The 19,472-nt window shown below is 45.9% G+C and overlaps 1 protein-coding gene across 6 annotated transcripts; it reads right to left on the bottom strand.

Annotated features, from left to right (window-relative positions):
• Positions 1-3,136: 3,136 nt before the first annotated feature.
• On the bottom strand, positions 3,137-9,076 carry LOC123481887 (extensin-2-like). Of its 6 annotated transcripts, none has more exons than XR_006657426.1 (2): positions 5,109-9,076; positions 3,137-5,065 (listed from the first exon to the last, which is right to left on the bottom strand). XR_006657426.1 is itself a non-coding variant. In XM_045207511.1 (2 exons), the coding sequence occupies exon 2, from the start codon at positions 6,847-6,849 to the stop codon at positions 5,617-5,619; it is 1,233 nt and encodes a 410-aa protein (XP_045063446.1). In that variant the 5' UTR covers positions 6,850-7,080; positions 7,118-9,076; the 3' UTR covers positions 3,137-5,616. The 6 variants fall into 6 exon arrangements, 3 of the variants coding, with proteins under 3 accessions (XP_045063446.1, XP_045063447.1, XP_045063448.1); XR_006657427.1 differs by having other exon boundaries at positions 3,137-5,362; positions 5,396-9,076; XR_006657428.1 differs by having other exon boundaries at positions 3,137-5,500; positions 5,534-9,076.
• Positions 9,077-19,472: the final 10,396 nt, after the last annotated feature.

Below are 19,472 nucleotides of genomic sequence, written 5' to 3'. Positions count from 1 at the left end.
AAGCTAATACAGTTTGTTTCTACACCTCACCAGTTATATCAGTTAGTCCCCAGCCTGACTGTTTGGACTACCAGTTAGTCCCCAGCCTGACTGTTTGGACTATCAGTTAGTCCCCAGCCTGACTGTTTGGACTATCAGTTAGTCCCCAGCCTGACTGTTTGGACTATCAGTTAGTCCCCAGCCTGACTGTTTGGACTATCAGTTAGTCCCCAGCCTGACTGTTTGGACTATCAGTTAGTCCCCAGCCTGACTGTTTGGACTATCAGTTAGTCCCCAGCCTGACTGTTTGGACTATCAGTTAGTCCCCAGCCTGACTGTTTGGACTATCAGTTAGTCCCCAGCCTGACTGTTTGGACTACCAGTTAGTCCCCAGCCTGACTGTTTGGACTATCAGTTAGTCCCCAGCCTGACTGTTTGGACTATCAGTTAGTCCCCAGCCTGACTGTTTGGACTATCAGTTAGTCCCCAGCCTGACTGTTTGGACTACCAGTTAGTCCCCAGCCTGACTGTTTGGACTATCAGTTAGTCCCCAGCCTGACTGTTTGGACTATCAGTTAGTCCCCAGCCTGACTGTTTGGACTATCAGTTAGTCCCCAGCCTGACTGTTTGGACTATCAGTTAGTCCCCAGCCTGACTGTTTGGACTATCAGTTAGTCCCCAGCCTGACTGTTTGGACTATCAGTTAGTCCCCAGCCTGACTGTTTGGACTATCAGTTAGTCCCCAGCCTGACTGTTTGGACTATCAGTTAGTCCCCAGCCTGACTGTTTGGACTATCAGTTAGTCCCCAGCCTGACTGTTTGGACTATCAGTTAGTCCCCAGCCTGACTGTTTGGACTATCAGTTAGTCCCCAGCCTGACTGTTTGGACTATCAGTTAGTCCCCAGCCTGACTGTTTGGACTATCAGTTAGTGTGGGTGTGTGGTGGTTAGCTGTATCAGGGCTGGTGTCTTGGAGAGAGAGATCCCAATCTAAGGTCCCTGACATTCCTAATAATTTATGTCTCTCTGTTCTGTTTCTCTCTCCTCTCCTCTCCTCTCCTCTCCTCTCCTCTCCTCTCCTCTGCTTCCATGTGTCTGACCCAGTATACTGTAACTACCATCATGTCATCTGGTCCACTATGCTGGACAGGACCCAGGATAACTACCATCATGTCATCTGGGCCACAATGCTGGACTGGACCCAGTTCTCCAGATCTCCTCTCCCAGTCTCAATAAAAGCCAACACACACAGTGATTGGCAGGGTGGGTTAACTGGATATCTGCATAGAGAGTGTTAGCTAGCTAGCTGAGGGTCTGAAGGGGTTCGAAACTCTAGTTGTTAACTCACAAATCCATGGAGGTTAATTTCTGTTTCTGTGTTCTCAATGCATGAAGCTCCCTGTTGAATGGCAGATCGGGGTGTGGCACAGAGCTGGAGATCGGACTGCTGTGTAGAACAGAGAGAGGACTGCTGTGTAGAACAGAGAGAGGACTGCTGTATAGAACAGAGAGAGGACTGCTGTATAGAACAGAGAGAGGACTGCTGGATAGAACAGAGAGAGGACTGCTGGATAGAACAGAGAGGACTGCTGTATAGAACAGAGAGAGGACTGCTGTGTAGAACAGAGAGAGGACTGCTGGATAGAACAGAGAGAGGACTGCTGTGTAGAACAGAGAGAGGACTGCTGTATAGAACAGAGAGAGGACTGCTGGATAGAACAGAGAGGACTGCTGTATAGAACAGAGAGAGGACTGCTGTGTAGAACAGAGAGAGGACTGCTGTATAGAACAGAGAGAGGACTGCTGTATAGAACAGAGAGAGGACTGCTGGATAGAACAGAGAGAGGACTGCTGGATAGAACAGAGAGGACTGCTGTATAGAACAGAGAGAGGACTGCTGTGTAGAACAGAGAGAGGACTGCTGTGTAGAACAGAGAGAGGACTGCTGTGTAGAACAGAGAGAGGACTGCTGTGTAGAACAGAGAGGACTGCTGTGTAGAACAGAGATCGGACTGCTGTGTAGAACAGAGAGAGGACTGCTGTGTAGAACAGAGAGAGGACTGCTGTGTAGAACAGAGAGAGGACTGCTGTGTAGAACAGAGAGAGGACTGCTGTGTAGAACAGAGAGAGGACTGCTGGGTAGAACAGAGAGAGGACTGCTGTGTAGAACAGAGAGAGGACTGCTGTGTAGAACAGAGAGAGGACTGCTGTGTAGAACAGAGAGAGGACTGCTGTGTAGAACAGAGAGAGGACTGCTGTGTAGAACAGAGAGAGGACTGCTGTGTAGAACAGAGAGAGGACTGCTGTGTAGAACAGAGAGATGACTGCTGTGTAGAACAGAGAGAGGACTGCTGGATAGAACAGAGAGGACTGCTGTGTAGAACAGAGAGAGGACTGCTGTATAGAACAGAGAGAGGACTGCTGTGTAGAACAGAGAGAGGACTGCTGTGTAGAACAGAGAGAGGACTGCTGTATAGAACAGAGAGAGGACTGCTGTGTAGAACAGAGAGAGGACTGCTGTGTAGAACAGAGAGAGGACTGCTGTGTAGAACAGAGAGAGGACTGCTGTGTAGAACAGAGAGAGGACTGCTGGATAGAACAGAGAGAGGACTGCTGTGTAGAACAGAGAGAGGACTGCTGTGTAGAACAGAGAGAGGACTGCTGTATAGAACAGAGAGAGGACTGCTCTGTAGAACAGAGAGAGGACTGCTGTGTAGAACAGAGAGAGGACTGCTGTGTAGAACAGAGAGAGGACTGCTGTATAGAACAGAGAGAGGACTGCTGTGTAGAACAGAGAGAGGACTGCTGTGTAGAACAGAGAGAGGACTGCTGTGTAGAACAGAGAGAGGACTGCTGGATAGAACAGAGAGAGGACTGCTGTGTAGAACAGAGAGAGGACTGCTGTATAGAACAGAGATATAACCATCATATTGAGGTCAAGATAGTCTCCTATACAGAACGTCACAATACTATGTACCATGCAGCCGCTACTGACTCCTTCTGTTAAATGCACAAGTTAAAAAGTAGGAAGCATGAGATTTGACTCACCACAGTAACAATATTTAACATTTAAGTCATTTAGCAGACGCTCTTATCCAGAGCGACATACAAATTGGTGCATTCAACTTAGGATAGCCAGTGGGACAACCACCACTGGGGGAGGGGGGGGGTAGAAGGATTACTGTTAGACTATTCCAGGTATTCCTTAAAGAGGTAGGGTTTCAAGTGTGGTTAAAGACTTCGTAACTTAATTGTAGTCACCATCTGGTTTCCCTGGAAGTATAAACATCGTTTTATGTTTTTGGGTTATTACATATTTATCAACTTATTTCCGTATATCTTCGGAACTACCCACATTGCACTATTTCTCAACGTCATATGGAGGATCTACTCTGTGCTACAGAGTTTGTATGCGAGCTCAGTAGCAAGCTCATGCTCATCACAGACTTTGTGGCTGTGTTATCTAGTGAGAGACCATTAGAATTGCAGTCTCTGGTGCCTTCTTGCCGTGGACTCAAAACGAAAGAGAAAATCCTACCTGCTCTAATTGTGTAGAACCTCGTCTGTTCTCCTTTTTACTTTTGTCAACTTCTCGGCATGTTCTCTGTGTAGTAGGCTATGGGAGTTTGGTAACTTTTTCCACCTTGGCTTAGTGCTAGCATGCTAGCTGACTTACATCCGGAATCTATCTCTTTTGGATTGTTCTCGCTATAGCTTTTGGATTTTCCTCGACTGTTACCATCGGATGGGCCCCAGCCATCAATCTGTAAATCTCTCTCTGCGCTTTTGATCTGCGGTTATGTTTTAGTTATGTTGTGTTCTGGCTGGTCTCCAGTAATTGGGTTCCAGCTTGCCGACCATAGTCGTGGTGGTTGGCTAGGCTAATAGCTAGTTGGCTAGGCTGGTTAGGCTAATAGCTAGTTGGCTAGGCTGGCTAGGCTAATAGCTAGTTGGCTAAATAGTTCACGTTAGCTGGCTGGCTAGCTTGCTAAGATAACTGCATATAGCTAACATTCTTTGATAGCTGGTTAGTTGGCGTTATGTATTTCCAGAACTTTGGTTTATTTTCATGTAAGCTAGGTGTTGATAGCAACTGACTGACTCATTCAGTGCTAATGTAACATTAGCAGGCTGGTATGGCTAACGTTAGCAGGCTAGTTAGTTAGCAACCTTGCAAGTTGATTTGTAACAATAAATTCATAGTATTTGCTTATAAGTTGGCAGAAAATTCAATTGAAACCAGTAGTCATGAGTGCAAACAATTTGGTTTAAATTGAAGTTATACATTTGAAGTTAAATTATGTTGGAGTTTACGTTATCGGCAATAGGCTGGCTTGCTGTGTCCTCCATATTACATCACACCCGGGAAAAACATTTTCTGACATGACTTGGGCATTCTGATCAGTTTTATATAATAACTCCAATAATAGAAAAAATGAGGTGTAACTTTTTATTGGGACTTTTGATGCGTAAACTAATGTCGATCCATATGTTACATGCGGTTACGTTTATGCTACCGTCCCTTTAAATGCAGCATCACATACAGACAGAGCTGTAGGAGAGAACAGACACATCATGGGCTATGTAACGCACTACCTTTGGAGCAGGGTCTATAGGCTGGGATTTATTCAGCCCCAGATCGGTTTATGCTGTCTATGGTCCTTGACATGCCAAACAGATCTGGGACCAGGCTAGTTCATGTTTTCTTCCCCTCTTGTGTTTGTTCTGTTGACGTCCTGACTACTCCAGCCTCCTCTGTTAGGCTGGAAAGCCCCAGTCAGATTGTGTCGTTTCAGCAGGAGCTACCAACCACAACCCTGCATGTTAAAGCCACTCTACGCTGGGCTGGTTCATTCCTGTACAGGCGCTCAGTTTTCCCCTCTGTTGATGTCCCAAACACACCTCAATACCCGCAGCTCTCTGCCTGTAAGTCCTCATATAGCCATAGTCAGGCTGTGTGGTTTATAGTCTCCTCCATGTGTCTCTCTCTCCTAACAGATAATAACACTCTGTTTCCTGACAGAGATCTCCTGTCTGAGGAAGCTGACAAAGAGACTGTTATAACACAGTTATAACAAGAAAACACCTTCCTGTGTAGTCTCCTCTGAGAGCCTCAAACAAGAAAACACCTTCCTGTGTAGTCTCCTCTGAGAGCCTCAAACAAGAAAACACCTTCCTGTGTAGTCTCCTCTGAGACCCTCAAACAAGAAAACACCTTCCTGTGTAGTCTCCTCTGAGACCCTCAAACAAGAAAACACCTTCCTGTGTAGTCTCCTCTGAGAGCCGGTAGCCTCCAACCCTCCTAAACGTTCCCATCATTTTCACATGGCTGGTCTCATTGTTTAGAATCCTCTTGTCCTCAACCTGGGTATCTTATCTTAACCTTAACCTCTGTTCTTGGGTATCTTATCTTAACCTTAACCTCTGTTCTTGGGTATCTTATCTTAACCTTAACCTCTGTTCTTGGGTATCTTATCTTAACCTTAACCTCTGTTCTTGGGTATCTTATCTTAACCTTAACCTCTGTTCTTGGGTATCTTATCTTAACCTTAACCTCTGTTCTTGGGTAGCTTCAACCTAGTAACTAACAGGCTCCAACCCACCGGGCTGAACTTCTGAAGGACTATCTATGGGGCATTAAATTGGTAGGGCTTGGGGAGGGATTTGACCCGTGTATTGGTAGGGCTTGGAGAGGGATTTGACCCGTGTATTGGTAGGGCTTGGGGAGAGATTTGACCCGTGTATTGGTAGGGCTTGGGGAGGGATTTGACCCGTGTATTGGTAGGGCTTGGGGAGAGATTTGACCCGTGTATTGGTAGGGCTTGGGGAGGGATTTGACCCGTGTATTGGTAGGGCTTGGGGAGAGATTTGACCCGTGTATTGGTAGGGCTTGGGGAGAGATTTGATCCGTGTATTGGTAGGGCTTGGGGAGAGATTTGACCCGTGTATTGGTAGGGGCTTGGGGAGAGATTTGACCCGTGTATTGGTAGGGCTTGGGGAGAGATTTGACCCGTGTATTGGTAGGGCTTGGGGAGAGATTTGACCCGTGTATTGGTAGGGCTTGGGGAGAGATTTGATCCGTGTATTGGTAGGGCTTGGGGAGAGATTTGACCCGTGTATTGGTAGGGCTTGGGGAGAGATTTGACCCGTGTATTGGTAGGGCTTGGGGAGAGATTTGACCCGTGTATTGGTAGGGCTTGGGGAGAGATTTGACCCGTGTATTGGTAGGGCTTGGGGAGAGATTTGACCCGTGTATTGGTAGGGCTTGGGGAGAGATTTGACCCGTGTATTGGTAGGGCTTGGGGAGGGATTTGACCCGTGTATTGGTAGGGCTTGGGGAGGGATTTGACCCGTGTATTGTGAAGGCAGTGTAAGCTTCCTCTCTTCTCCTCCCGTCTTCACAGCAGCAGCTGCTCTCCATCTATATCTCGCTGGGGCAGACATGCTGGGGGCCAGATAGGGCAGACATGCTGGGGGCCAGATAGGGCAGACATGCTGGGGGCCAGATAGGGCAGACATGCTGGGGGCCAGATAGGGCAGACATGCTGGGGGCCAGATAGGGCAGACATGCTGGGGGCCAGATAGGGCAGACATGCTGGGGGCCAGATAGGGAAGACATGCTGGGGGCCAGATAGGGCAGACATGCTGGGGGCCAGATAGGGCAGACATGCTGGGGGCCAGATAGGGCAGACATGCTGGGGGGCCAGATAGGGCAGACATGCTGGGGGCCAGATAGGGCAGACATGCTGGGGGCCAGATAGGGCAGACATGCTGGGGGCCAGATAGGGCAGACATGCTGGGGGCCAGATAGGGCAGACATGCTGGGGGCCAGATAGGGCAGACATGCTGGGGGCCAGATAGGGCAGACATGCTGGGGGCCAGATAGGGCAGACATGCTGGGGGCCAGATAGGGCAGACATGCTGGGGGCCAGATAGATTTTATTACATTTAGTAATATTCACACAAAGGGAGGAAATAATGTTCTCTGTAAATGAGTGTAGGCCTATGGCAAGAGAGGCTGTTGTCAAAGGCAACCACTATTATGGGATGAGTGTCTCTGTGACCTGTAGACCTCTATTATGGGATGAGTGTCTCTGTGACCTGTAGACCTCTATTATGGGATGAGTGTCTCTGTGACCTCATACAGTAAATCACTCTACAGATAGAGAAGCAGGCAGGGGGTCCAGCATGTTCAACCACTCCCTGTACCCTTTCCTCTACCTGGGGTGGCACCAGTCCCCTGTACCCTTTCCTCTACCTGGGGTGGCACCAGTCCCCTGTACCCTTTCCTCTACCTGGGGTGGCACCAGTCCCCTGTACCCTTTCCTCTACCTGGGGTGGCACCAGTCCCCTGTACCCTTTCCTCTACCTGGGGTGGCACCAGTCCCCTGTACCCTTTCCTCTACCTGGGGTGGCACCAGTCCCCTGTACCCTTTCCTCTACCTGGGGTGGCACCAGTCCCCTGTACCCTTTCCTCTACCTGGGGTGGCACCAGTCCCCTGTACCCTTTCCTCAACCTGGGGTGGCACCAGTCCCCTGTACCCTTTCCTCTACCTGGGGTGGCACCAGTCCCCTGTACCCTTTCCTCTACCTGGGGTGGCACCAGTCCCCTGTACCCTTTCCTCTACCTGGGGTGGCACCAGTCCCCTGTACCCTTTCCTCAACCTGGGGTGGCACCAGTCCCCTGTACCCTTTCCTCTACCTGGGGTGGCACCAGTCCCCTGTACCCTTTCCTCAACCTGGGGTGGCACCAGTCCCCTGTACCCTTTCCTCTACCTGGGGTGGCCCCTGTCAGCTCGTGCCATCACACAAACCCAAAGGAACTAGTCTCAGTTAACAGAGATACACAACAACCCCCTGAAACATACATACCCTGGTGTCCAACATTATTATTATGGTCTCCAAGCCTCAAATTCCTCAGACTTTTCTGTTTGATCTCTCCTCTCTCACTCTTCCTCTTTCTCCTCTCTCTCTTCCTCGCTCTCTCTTCCTCTATTCCTCTCTCTCTCTCTTCTCTCTCTCTCATTGTAGATACTTGAGGAAATAGTTTGTTAATATGTATAATTTAGCAGCGATGCATTTTTATTTATTTAAATAATGACAAAGTATTGTGAATTATAAATATCTTGATTGGTTTTGAAAATCAAACTCCTGATGCTTTTAAAATGCGAGTAACAGTAATGTGATATTTTGTATGTAAGACGGCAGATGTTAAGCAGATCAAAACGCTCAACTAGAAAAGTGATTAAACTATGTTGAAACTGAGGATTACTAGCTAACTGATGATCTTGTAATTTACAAATGTAAATAAAATAATAACAAATGTTTTATAATTAAATGGTCAAATTCACCAGTTGTTGTCTATCTTCAAAGCTGTGTTTTAAGTGAGAAGTTGGTCTGATGCTGAAAGAAAAAAGGCTAATTCGCATGAGCACCACAATGCCTATTCCACCCATGCTCCACCAAGGTTTTCCAGCACACAGCTTTGATCTACTACAGTAGCTATGTTGGCATTGTACTTCATGCTATGTTTAGGCAGGTTGCTTAGGATTCAAACCTTCTCAAATAGCCTAATTCATACTCTTTGAGGAGCTGCTTCCACAATAATGGGATTTGTACCACATACAAGGTAAAGTATTGGATTCTTCACAAACCACAGTAAGACATTATCCCATTACGGTACTTTTTCAACTTTTTTTTTTTTTCTTTTATGAAAGCAAGCTTTGCTTTGCACCTCAGGCTTGATTGAGCTGTTTTGTCTTGTTGTAATGTGGTGCCTGCCTTTATTTCCTTAAACCTTTATTTTAGCAAAACATGCCATTGAAAAAAATTGATCATAATAGCATCCTTTTTTGGCCTATAACAGGTGCCCAACATAACAGGTGTGTTGCAGCTCAGATAGATAGAGCCTGTCTGCATTCCTGATTTCTGTAACTGTTAGCTTACCTGTGTAATATTGACATAAGCTCAGAACCACTTGTGTTTCAAACATGGTCCTGTTTTATCATTGCTGTGCCGATCAATAGACAGATCATTACCTCATTACGGGGGTGGCAGCATCATGCTGGGGGGGGTGCTTTGCTGCAGGAGGGACTGGTGCACTTCACAAAATAGATGGCATCATGAGGAAGGAAAATTATGTGGATATATTGAAGCAACATCTCAAGACATCAGTCAGGAAGTTAAAGCTTGGTCTCAAATGGGTCTTCCAAATGGACAATGACCCCAAGCATACTTCCAAAGTTGTGGCAAAATGGCTTAAGGACAACAAAGTCACGGTATTGGAGTGGCCATCACAAAGCCCTGACCTCAATCCTATAGAAAATGTGTGGGCAGAACTGAAAAGGCTTGTGCGAGCAAGGAGGTCTACAAACCTGACTCTGTTACACCAGCTCTGTCAGGAGGAATGGGCCAAAATTCACCCAACTTATTGTGGGAAGCTTGTGGAAGGCTACCTGAAACGTTTGCCCAAAGTTAAACAATGTGAAGGCAATGCTACAAAATACTAATTGAGTGTATGTAAACTTCTGACCCACTGGGAATGTGATGAAAGAAATAAAAGCTGAAATAAATCATTCTCTCTACTATTATTCTGACATTTCACATTCTTAAAATAAAGTGGTGATCCTAACTGACCTAAAACAGGGAATTTTTACTAGGATTAAAATGTCAGGAATTGTGAAAAAGTGAGTTTAAATGTGTTTGGCTAAGGTGTATGTAAACTTTCGACTTCAACTGTATCTTTTTTTTCAGGTTGACTAAGAAAACTAAATGTGTATATTAGTTGTTGTTGAGTCAATTATACCATGCCAATTTTAAGTCTAGATTCAATCTGGACCGTGGAAGATCTGCGCTTTATGAGAGAGAGGAACAGGAAGCAGGTTAGTCAGTTGTCTCTGTCTCGGTGCAGAAGAACATCAGAACACCTCCTGACTGATTCACTCCCTTTTTAATCACATAACAAACCAATCAGAACAGACCAGGGCAACAGAACTGTGCTGGGGTCAAATAGTGATGGGAGACTGAGGCTTCCAGGACAGGGCAGGATGGGTTCAACTGTTTTAGATGGTCCTCTGTAGCTCAGCTGGTAGAGCACGGCGCTTGTAACGCCAAGGTAGTGGGTTCGATCCCCGGGACCACCCATACACAAAAATGTATGCACGCATGACTGTAAGTCGCTTTGGATAAAAGCGTCTGCTAAATGGCATATTATTATTATTATTATTATTACTTGACTAGGGTTGCAAAAATCTGGTATTGTCTCACAAAATTCCCAGGTATTCCAGAAATCCCGGATGGAAGATTGTTGGAATCAGAAGGGAATAAGCAGGGAATCCAAAAATCCTCCAACCAGGATTTCTGGGAATTTTCGGAAAGTTACCTGAATTTTTGTAACCCTATCTGTACCAGAGCCCAGCACCGGGTTGATCTGAGGAAGGTTCAGGTTGGGTCACTGTAACCCTATCTGCCCAGCACCGGGTTGATCTGTGCTATGAGGAAGGTTCAGGTTGGGTCACTGATGATCAGTTCATCAAACCCCGGTCTCTCATCACTAGAGTCAATATTTAACATGATAACATCAGTTCATCAAACCCCTGTCTCTCATCACTAGTCAACATAACATGATAACATCAGTTCATCAAACCCCTGTCTCTCATCACTAGAGTCAATATTTAACATGATAACATCAGTTCATCAAACCCCTGTCTCTCATCACTAGTCAACATAACATGATAACATCAGTTCATCAAACCCCTGTCTCTCATCACTAGAGTCAATATTTAACATGATAACATCAGTTCATCAAACCCCTGTCTCTCATCACTAGTCAACATAACATGATAACATCAGTTCATCAAACCCCTGTCTCTCATCACTAGAGTCAATATTTAAAATGATAACATGGCTTTTTAAATAAACACTGTTCTGTTTGTCCCATGTGGGGAGTAGTTCCCTGTGAAAGGTACACTCGGAAATTGCATTCGGAAAGTATTCAGACCCGTTGACTTTATCCACATTTTTGTTACGTTACAGCCTTATTCTAAAATTGCTTTAATTGTTGTATGCAAATTTACATTACATTTACATAAGTATTCAGACCCTTTACTCAGTACTTTGTTGAAGAACCTTTGGCAGCGATTACAGCCTCAAGTCTTCTTGGGTATGACGCTACAAGCTTGGCACACCTGTATTTGGGGAGTTTCTCCCATTCTTCTCTGCAGATCCTCTCAAGCTCTGTCAGGTTGGATGGGGAGCGTCGCTGCACAGCTATTTTCAGGTCTCTCCAGAGATGTTTGATCGGGTTCAAGTCCGGGCTCTGGCTGGGCCACTCAAGGACATTCAGAGACTTGTCCCGAAGCCACTCCTGTGTTGTCTTGGCTGTGTGCTTAGGGTCCTTGTCCTGTTGGAAGGTGAACCTTCGCCCCAGTCTGATATCCTGAGCGCTCTGGAGCAGGTTTTCATCAAGGATCTCTGTACTTTGTTCCGTTCATCTTTCCCTCGATCCTGACTAGTCTCCCAGTCCCTGCCGCTGAAACACATCCCCACAGCATGATGCTGCCACCACCATGATTCACCTTAGGGATGGTGCCAGGTTTCCTCCAGGCATGACGCTTGGGATTCAGGCCAAAGAGTTCAATCTTGGTTTCATCAGACCAGATAATCTTGTTTCTCATGGTCAGAATCCTTTAGGTGCCTTTTGGCAAACTCCAAGCGGGCTTCATGAGCCTTTAACTGAGGAGGGGCTTCAGGTTGTCAGAGTGACCATCAGGTTCTTGGTCACCTCCCTGACCAAGGCCCTTCCCCCCGATTGCTCAGTTTGGCCGGGCGGCCAGCTCTAGGAAGGGTCTTGGTGGTTCCAAACTTCTTCCATTTAAGAATGATGGAGGCCACTGTGTTCTTGGGGACCTTCAATGCTGCAGAATTGTTTTAGTACCCTTCCCCAGATCTGTGCCTCGACACAATCCTGTCTCGGAGCTCTACAGACAATTCCTTCGACCTCATGGCTTGGTTTTTGCTCTGACATGCACTGTCAACTGTGGAACCTTATATAGACAGGTGTGTGCCTTTCCAAATCATGTCCAATCAATTGAATTTACCACAGGTGGACTCCAATCAAGTTGTAGAAACATCTCAAGGATGATCAATGGAAACAGGATGCACCTGAGCTCAATTTTGAGTCTCAAAGCAAAGGGTCTGAATCGTTATGTAAATAAGGTATTTTTAAAATATATATTTTTATACATTTACAATCATTTCTAAAAACCTGTTTTCTCTTTGACATTATGGGGTATTGTGTGTAGATTGAGGATTTTAAAAAATGTAATACATTTTAGAATACGGCTGTAATGTAACAAAATGTGGAAAAAGTCTAGGAGTCTGAATACATTCCGAATGCACTATATATACAAAAGTATGTGGACACCCCTTCAAATTAGTGGATTCGGCTTTTTCAGCCACACCCATTGCTGACAGGTGTATAGAATCGAGAACACAACCATGCAATCTCCATAGACAAACATTGGCAGTAGAATGGCCTTACTGAAGAGCTCAGTGACTTTCAACGTGGCACCGTCATAGGATGCCACCTTTCCAACAAGTCATTTCGTCAAATTTCTGCCCTGCTAGAGCTGCCCCGGTCAACTGTAAGAGCTGTTATTGTGAAGTGGAAACGTCCAGGAGCAACAACGGCTCAGCTGCGAAGTGGTAGGCCACACAAGCTCACAGAACGGGACCACCGAGTGCTGAAGCGTTTAAAAATCGTCTGTCCTCGGTTACAACACTCATTACCGAGTTCCAAACTGCCTCTGGAAGCAACGTCAGCACAATAATTGTTCATCGGGAGCTTCATGAAATTGGTTTCCATGGCCGAGCAGCCACACACAAGCCTAAGATCACCATGCGCAATGCCAAGCGTCGGCTTGAGTGGTGTAAAGCTCGCCACCATTGGACTCTGGAGCAGAGGAAACGCGTTCTCTGTAGTGATGAATCACGCTTCACCATCTGGCAGTCCGACAGACGAATCTGGGTTTGGCGGATTCCAGGAGAACGCTATTGTCGAGATCAGTGTGGAGGAACTTGACTGGCCTGCACAGAGCCCTGACCTCAACCCCATCGACCAACTTTGGGATGAATTGGATTGCCAACTCCGAGCCAGGCCTAATTGCCCAACATCAGTGCCCGACCTCACTAATGCTCTAGTGGCTGAATGGAAGCAGGTCCCCACAGCAATGTTCCAACATCTAGTGGAAAGCCTTCCCAGAAGAGTGGAGGCTGTTATAGCAGCAAAGGGAGGAACAACTTCATATTAATGCCCATGATTTTGGAATGAGATGTTCGATGAGCAGGTGTCCACATACTTTTGGTCATGTAGTGTATGTACTGTTTGCCCCATGTGGGAAGTAGTTCCCAGTGAAAGATAGGCTGATATGGGACATGGTTAGTCTTTGGCTGTGTCCCAATTAATTCTCCTCCCTCCCGAAGTGTGCACTTGTACACTTCCCTTAATGGATTTGAAAGGAAAGGGACCTGTCTGTATATGGAAACTCCCACATGACAACAGAGATGTGCATTACCAGATGTCATGACAACAGAGATGTGCTTTACCAGATGTCATGACAACAGAGATGTGCTTTACCAGATGTCATGACAACAGAGATGTGCTTTACCAGATGTCATGACAACAGAGATGTGCTTTACCAGATGTCATGACAACAGAGATGTGCTTTACCAGATGTCATGACAACAGAGATGTGCTTTACCAGATGTTTGTAACTTAAACATTACTATACAGTACCAAACGGTTTAGTCAAAGGTTAATTAACAGCATGTTGTACACATTCTCATCCTATGTAGTTGTGCTCAGTGTGGCTGGTAACAAAGTGAACTATGACATCACTTAGTGTGGCTGGTAACAAAGTGAACTATGACATCACTTAGTGTGGCTGGTAACAAAGTGAACTATGACATCATAACTGAAGTAAAAAGGTAGATGTAAATAAAAGAGGAGAAAGTTGCTTGAAGACGGAGTTTAAGGATATGTCCCAAATGTCACCCTATTCCCTATATAGTTTACTCCTTTTGATGAGAGTCAAAGTTAGTGCACTACATAGGGCCTAGGGTGCCATTTGGGATGCAGGCTAATTCTCTGTTCTGATGTTGTGCTGCTGTGTCTATCAGGACAGTTGGTATTGGAGGAGGTGAGTCTTCAGAATGTTCACGTTAATATATTACATGATGGAGGAAAGTTCTGAATGTTCTGGAGCCGTTAGAACTCGGTCGGTCCATTCTGACAGAGAGTTCAGCTGATCTGAGTGTTCCATAGAAAACAGAGAGTTCAGCTGATCTGAGTGTTCCATAGAAAACAGAGAGTTCAGCTGATCTGAGTGTTCCGTAGAAAACAGAGAGTTCAGCTGATCTGAGTGTTCCGTAGAAAACAGAGAGTTCAGCTGATCTGAGTGTTCCATAGAAAACAGAGAGTTCAGCTGATCTGAGTGTTCCATAGAAAACAGAGAGTTCAGCTGATCTGAGTGTTCCATAGAAAACAGAGAGTTCAGCTGATCTGAGTGTTCCATAGAAAAGAGAGAGTTCAGCTGATCTGAGTGTTCCATAGAAAACAGAGAGTTCAGCTGATCTGAGTGTTCCATAGAAAAGAGAGAGGGAAATGAGAGTAGTCTGTGAAGGGGGCAGGAAGGAGGGGAGACAGAAAATACCATCCTCTTCTTTACACATGTACAGTGCCTTCAGAAAGTATTCATACCCTTGACTTATTCCACATTTTGTTGTGTTACAGCCTGAATTCAAAATTGATAAAAGTTGTTTTTTTACATACAATACCCCATAATGACTAAATGAAAACATGTTTTTAGACATTTTTTGCAAATGTATTGATAATGATATACAGAAATATCTAATTTACATACAGTGAGCTCCAGAAGTATTGGGACCGTGTCTTGTTGTTGTTCTGGCTCTGTACTCCAGAAGTATTGGGACCGTGTCTTGTTGTTGTTCTGGCTCTGTACTCCAGAAGTATTGGGACCGTGTCTTGTTGTTGTTCTGGCTCTGTACTCCAGAAGTATTGGGACCGTGTCTTGTTGTTGCTCTGGCTCTGTACTCCAGAAGTATTGGGACCGTGTCTTGTTGTTGCTCTGGCTCTGTACTCCAGAAGTATTGGGACCGTGTCTTGTTGTTGTTCTGGCTCTGTACTCCAGAAGTATTGGGACCGTGTCTTGTTGTTGTTCTGGCTCTGTACTCCAGAAGTATTGGGACCGTGTCTTGTTGTTGTTCTGGCTCTGTACTCCAGAAGTATTGGGACCGTGTCTTGTTGTTGTTCTGGCTCTGTACTCCAGAAGTATTGGGACCGTGTCTTGTTGTTGTTCTGGCTCTGTACTCCAGAAGTATTGGGACCGTGTCTTGTTGTTGTTCTGGCTCTGTACTCCAGAAGTATTGGGACCGTGTCTTGTTGTTGTTCTGGCTCTGTACTCCAGAAGTATTGGGACCGTGTCTTGTTGTTGTTCTGGCTCTGTACTCCAGAAGTATTGGGACCGTGTCTTGTTGTTGTTCTGGCTCTGTACTCCAGAAGTATTGGGACCGTGTCTTGTTGTTGTTCTGGCTCTGTACTCCAGAAGTATTGGGACAGTGACTATGTCTTGTTGTTGTTCTGGCTCTGTACTCCAGAAGTATTGGGACCATGTCTTGTTGTTGTTCTGGCTCTGTACTCCAGAAGTATTGGGACCGTGTCTTGTTGTTGTTCTGGCTCTGTACTCCAGAAGTATTGGGACCGTGTCTTGTTGTTGTTCTGGCTCTGTACTCCAGAAGTATTGGGACCGTGTCTTGTTGTTGTTCTGGCTCTGTACTCCAGAAGTATTGGGACCGTGTCTTGTTGTTGTTCTGGCTCTGTACTCCAGAAGTATTGGGACCGTGTCTTGTTGTTGTTCTGGCTCTGTACTCCAGAAGTATTGGGACCGTGTCTTGTTGTTGTTCTGGCTCTGTACTCCAGAAGTATTGGGACCGTGTCTTGTTGTTGTTCTGGCTCTGTACTCCAGAAGTATTGGGACCGTGTCTTGTTGTTGTTCTGGCTCTGTACTCCAGAAGTATTGGGACCGTGTCTTGTTGTTGTTCTGGCTCTGTACTCCAGAAGTATTGGGACCGTGTCTTGTTGTTGTTCTGGCTCTGTACTCCAGAAGTATTGGGACCGTGTCTTGTTGTTGTTCTGGCTCTGTACTCCAGAAGTATTGGGACCGTGTCTTGTTGTTGTTCTGGCTCTGTACTCCAGAAGTATTGGGACCATGTCTTGTTGTTGTTCTGGCTCTGTACTCCAGCAATTTGGATTTGAAATGATATATGTGCAGACTGCCAGCTTTAATTTGAGGGTAATTTTCATCCATATTGGGTGAATCGTCACTTTTTGTACCTAGTCCCCCCATTTTAGGGGACCAAAGGTATTGGGACAAATTCACTTACAGTATATGTGTATTAAAGTAGTCCAAAGTTTAGTATTTGGTCCCATTCCGAGCACACATATTAACAGGTCCCATATTAACAGAACACAATGACTACATCAACGTTGTGACTCTACAAACTTGTTGGATGCATTTGCTGTTTGTTTTGGTTGTGTTTCAGATTATTTTGTGACCAATAGAAATGAATGGTAAATAATGTATTGTGTCACATTTTGAGTCACTTTTATTTTAAATAAGAATAGAATACATTGAGTTTACAAAACATTAGGAACACCTGCTCTTTCCATGACAGACTGACCAGGTGAATCCAGGTGAAAGCTATGATCCCTTATTGATGTCACTTGTTAAATCCACTTCAATCAGTGTAGATGAAGGGGAGGAGACAGGTTAAAGAAGGATTTTTAAGCCTTGAGACAATTGAGACATGGATTGTGTATGTGTGCCATTCAGAGGGTGAATGGGCAAGACAAAAGATATGTGTCTTTGAACGGGATATGGTAGTAGGTGCCAGGCGCACCGGTTTGTGTCAAGAACTCCATGCTGCTGGATTTTTCACGCTCAACAGGTTCCCGTGTGTATCAAGAAAGGTCCACCACCGAAAGGACATCCAGCTAACTTGACACAACTGTGGGAAGCATTGGAGTCAACATGGGTCAGCATCCTTGTGGAACGCTTTCGACACCTTGTAGAGTCCATGCCCCGATGAATGGAGGCTGTTCTGAGGGCAAAAGGGGGAGGGAGGGAGGGGGGGTGGGGGGGTTGCAACTCAATATTAGGAAGGTAAAGGGGGGGCAACTCAATATTAGGAAGGTAAAGGGGGGGTACAACTCAATATTAGGAAGGTAAAGGGGGGGCAACTCAATATTAGGAAGGTAAAGGGGGGGGCAACTCAATATTAGGAAGGTAAAGGGGGGCAACTCAATATTAGGAAGGTAAAGGGGGGTTACAACTCAATATTAGGAAGGTAAAGGGGGGCAACTCAATATTAGGAAGGTAAAGGGGGGGCAACTCAATATTAGGAAGGTAAAGGGGGGGCAACTCAATATTAGGAAGGTAAAGGGGGGGCAACTCAATATTAGGAAGGTAAAGGGGGGGGCAACTCAATATTAGGAAGGTAAAGGGGGGGGGCAACTCAATATTAGGGAGGTAAAGGGGGGGGGGCAACTCAATATTAGGAAGGTAAAGGGGGGGCAACTCAATATTAGGAAGGTAAAGGGGGGGCAACTCAATATTAGGAAGGTAAAGGGGGGGCAACTCAATATTAGGAAGGTAAAGGGGGGAGGCAACTCAATATTAGGAAGGTAAGGGGGGGCAACTCAATATTAGGGAGGTAAAGGGGGGCAACTCAATATTAGGAAGGTAAAGGGGGGGGCAACTCAATATTAGGAAGGTAAAGGGGGGGCAACTCAATATTAGGAAGGTAAAGGGGGGCAACTCAATATTAGGAAGGTAAAGGGGGGGCAACTCAATATTAGGAAGGTAAAGGGGGGGGCAACTCAATATTAGGAAGGTAAAGGGGGGCAACTCAATATTAGGGAGGTAAAGGGGGGGGCAACTCAATATTAGGAAGGTAAAGGGGGGGGGGGCAACTCAATATTAGGAAGGTAAAGGGGGGGCAACTCAATATTAGGAAGGTAAAGGGGGGCAACTCAATATTAGGAAGGTAAAGGGGGGGGGGCAACTCAATATTAGGAAGGTGTTCATAATGTTTGGTATACGCAGTATGTTTCTAAACCCTTCTGCATTCATGTGGATGCTACCATGGTTACGGATAGTCCTGAATGAATCGTGAATAATGATGAGTGAGAAAGTTAGACGTACAAATATCATGATGTGATGAGGCATATATGTGGGGAAAGGTATACAATTTCTAGAATAATGAACGTTTCCAAGAGCACAGTGGTCTCCATTATTGGGGAAATGGAAACATATGGAACTACCCAGACTCTGTCTAGGGCTGGCCGTCCGACCAAACTGATCAACCGGGCAAGAAGGACCTTGGTCAGGGAGGTGACCAAGAACCCAATGACCACTCTGACAGAACTACAGAGTTCCTTGGCTGAGATGGGAGAACCTGCCAGAAGGACAACAGTCTCTACAGCACTTCACCAATCTGAGCTTTATGGGTGAGTGGCCAGACGGAAACCACTCCTGTGAAAAAGGCACATGACAGCACGTCTGGAGTTTGCAAAAAGGCACGTGAAAGACTGAGAGCATAAGGCGAAACATTGTGTGATCTGATGAGATAAAACATTTCCTCTTTGGCCTGAATGCAAAGCGCTATGTCTGGAGAAAACCAGGCACAGCTCATCACCCGTCTAACACCATCCCTACCGTGAAGCATGGTGGTGGCAGCATCATGCTATGGGGGTGCTTTTCAGCAGCAGGGACTGGGAGACTGGTAAGGATAGAGGGAACAATGAATGGAGCCAAATACAGGCAAGTCCTGCTTCAGAGTGCAAACGACCTTAGACTGGGGCGAAGATTTAGGTTCCAACAGAACAATGACCCCAAGCAACGCTGGAATGGCTTCAGAACAAGAATCTGAAAGTCCTTGAGTGGCCCAGCCAAAGCGCAGACTTGAATCCCATTGAAAATCTGTGGAAAGACTTGAAGATTGCTGCTCACCGCCGCTCCCCATCTAATTTAACAGAGCTTGAGAAAATCTGCAGGGAAAAATGGGAGAAAATCCCAAAATCCAGACGTGCAAAGCTGATACAGACAAACCCAAGACGACTCAAAGCTGTAATGGCCGCCAAGAAGGGGCTTCCAGAAAGCCTTGACCCAAGGGTGTGAATCCTGACATGGGTTCACGTTGTCATTATGGGGTATTGTGTCTAGATGGGTGAGATTTCTTTTGAATTCAGGCTGTAACACAAAGTGTGGAATATGTCTAGGGGTATGAATACTTTCAGAAGGCACTGTACATACATCTCTCCCTTTCTCTCTCTCTCTTTCTCTCTCTCTCTTTCTCTTTATCTGTCCCTGTTTCTCTCTCTCTCCACTCCCAAGTCAGTCGGTCTGTAGTGTAGT

This window comes from Coregonus clupeaformis, chromosome 25 (genome assembly GCF_020615455.1).
Source record: "Coregonus clupeaformis isolate EN_2021a chromosome 25, ASM2061545v1, whole genome shotgun sequence".
Classification (NCBI taxonomy): domain Eukaryota; kingdom Metazoa; phylum Chordata; class Actinopteri; order Salmoniformes; family Salmonidae; genus Coregonus; species Coregonus clupeaformis.
This window is presented reverse-complemented; position numbering and strand designations above follow the sequence as displayed.

Coding starts and splice junctions, on each gene's coding strand:
- LOC123481887 (XM_045207511.1), bottom strand. CDS start 6,849: ATGTCTGCCCTATCTGGCCCCCAGCATGTCTGCCCTATCTGGCCCCCA.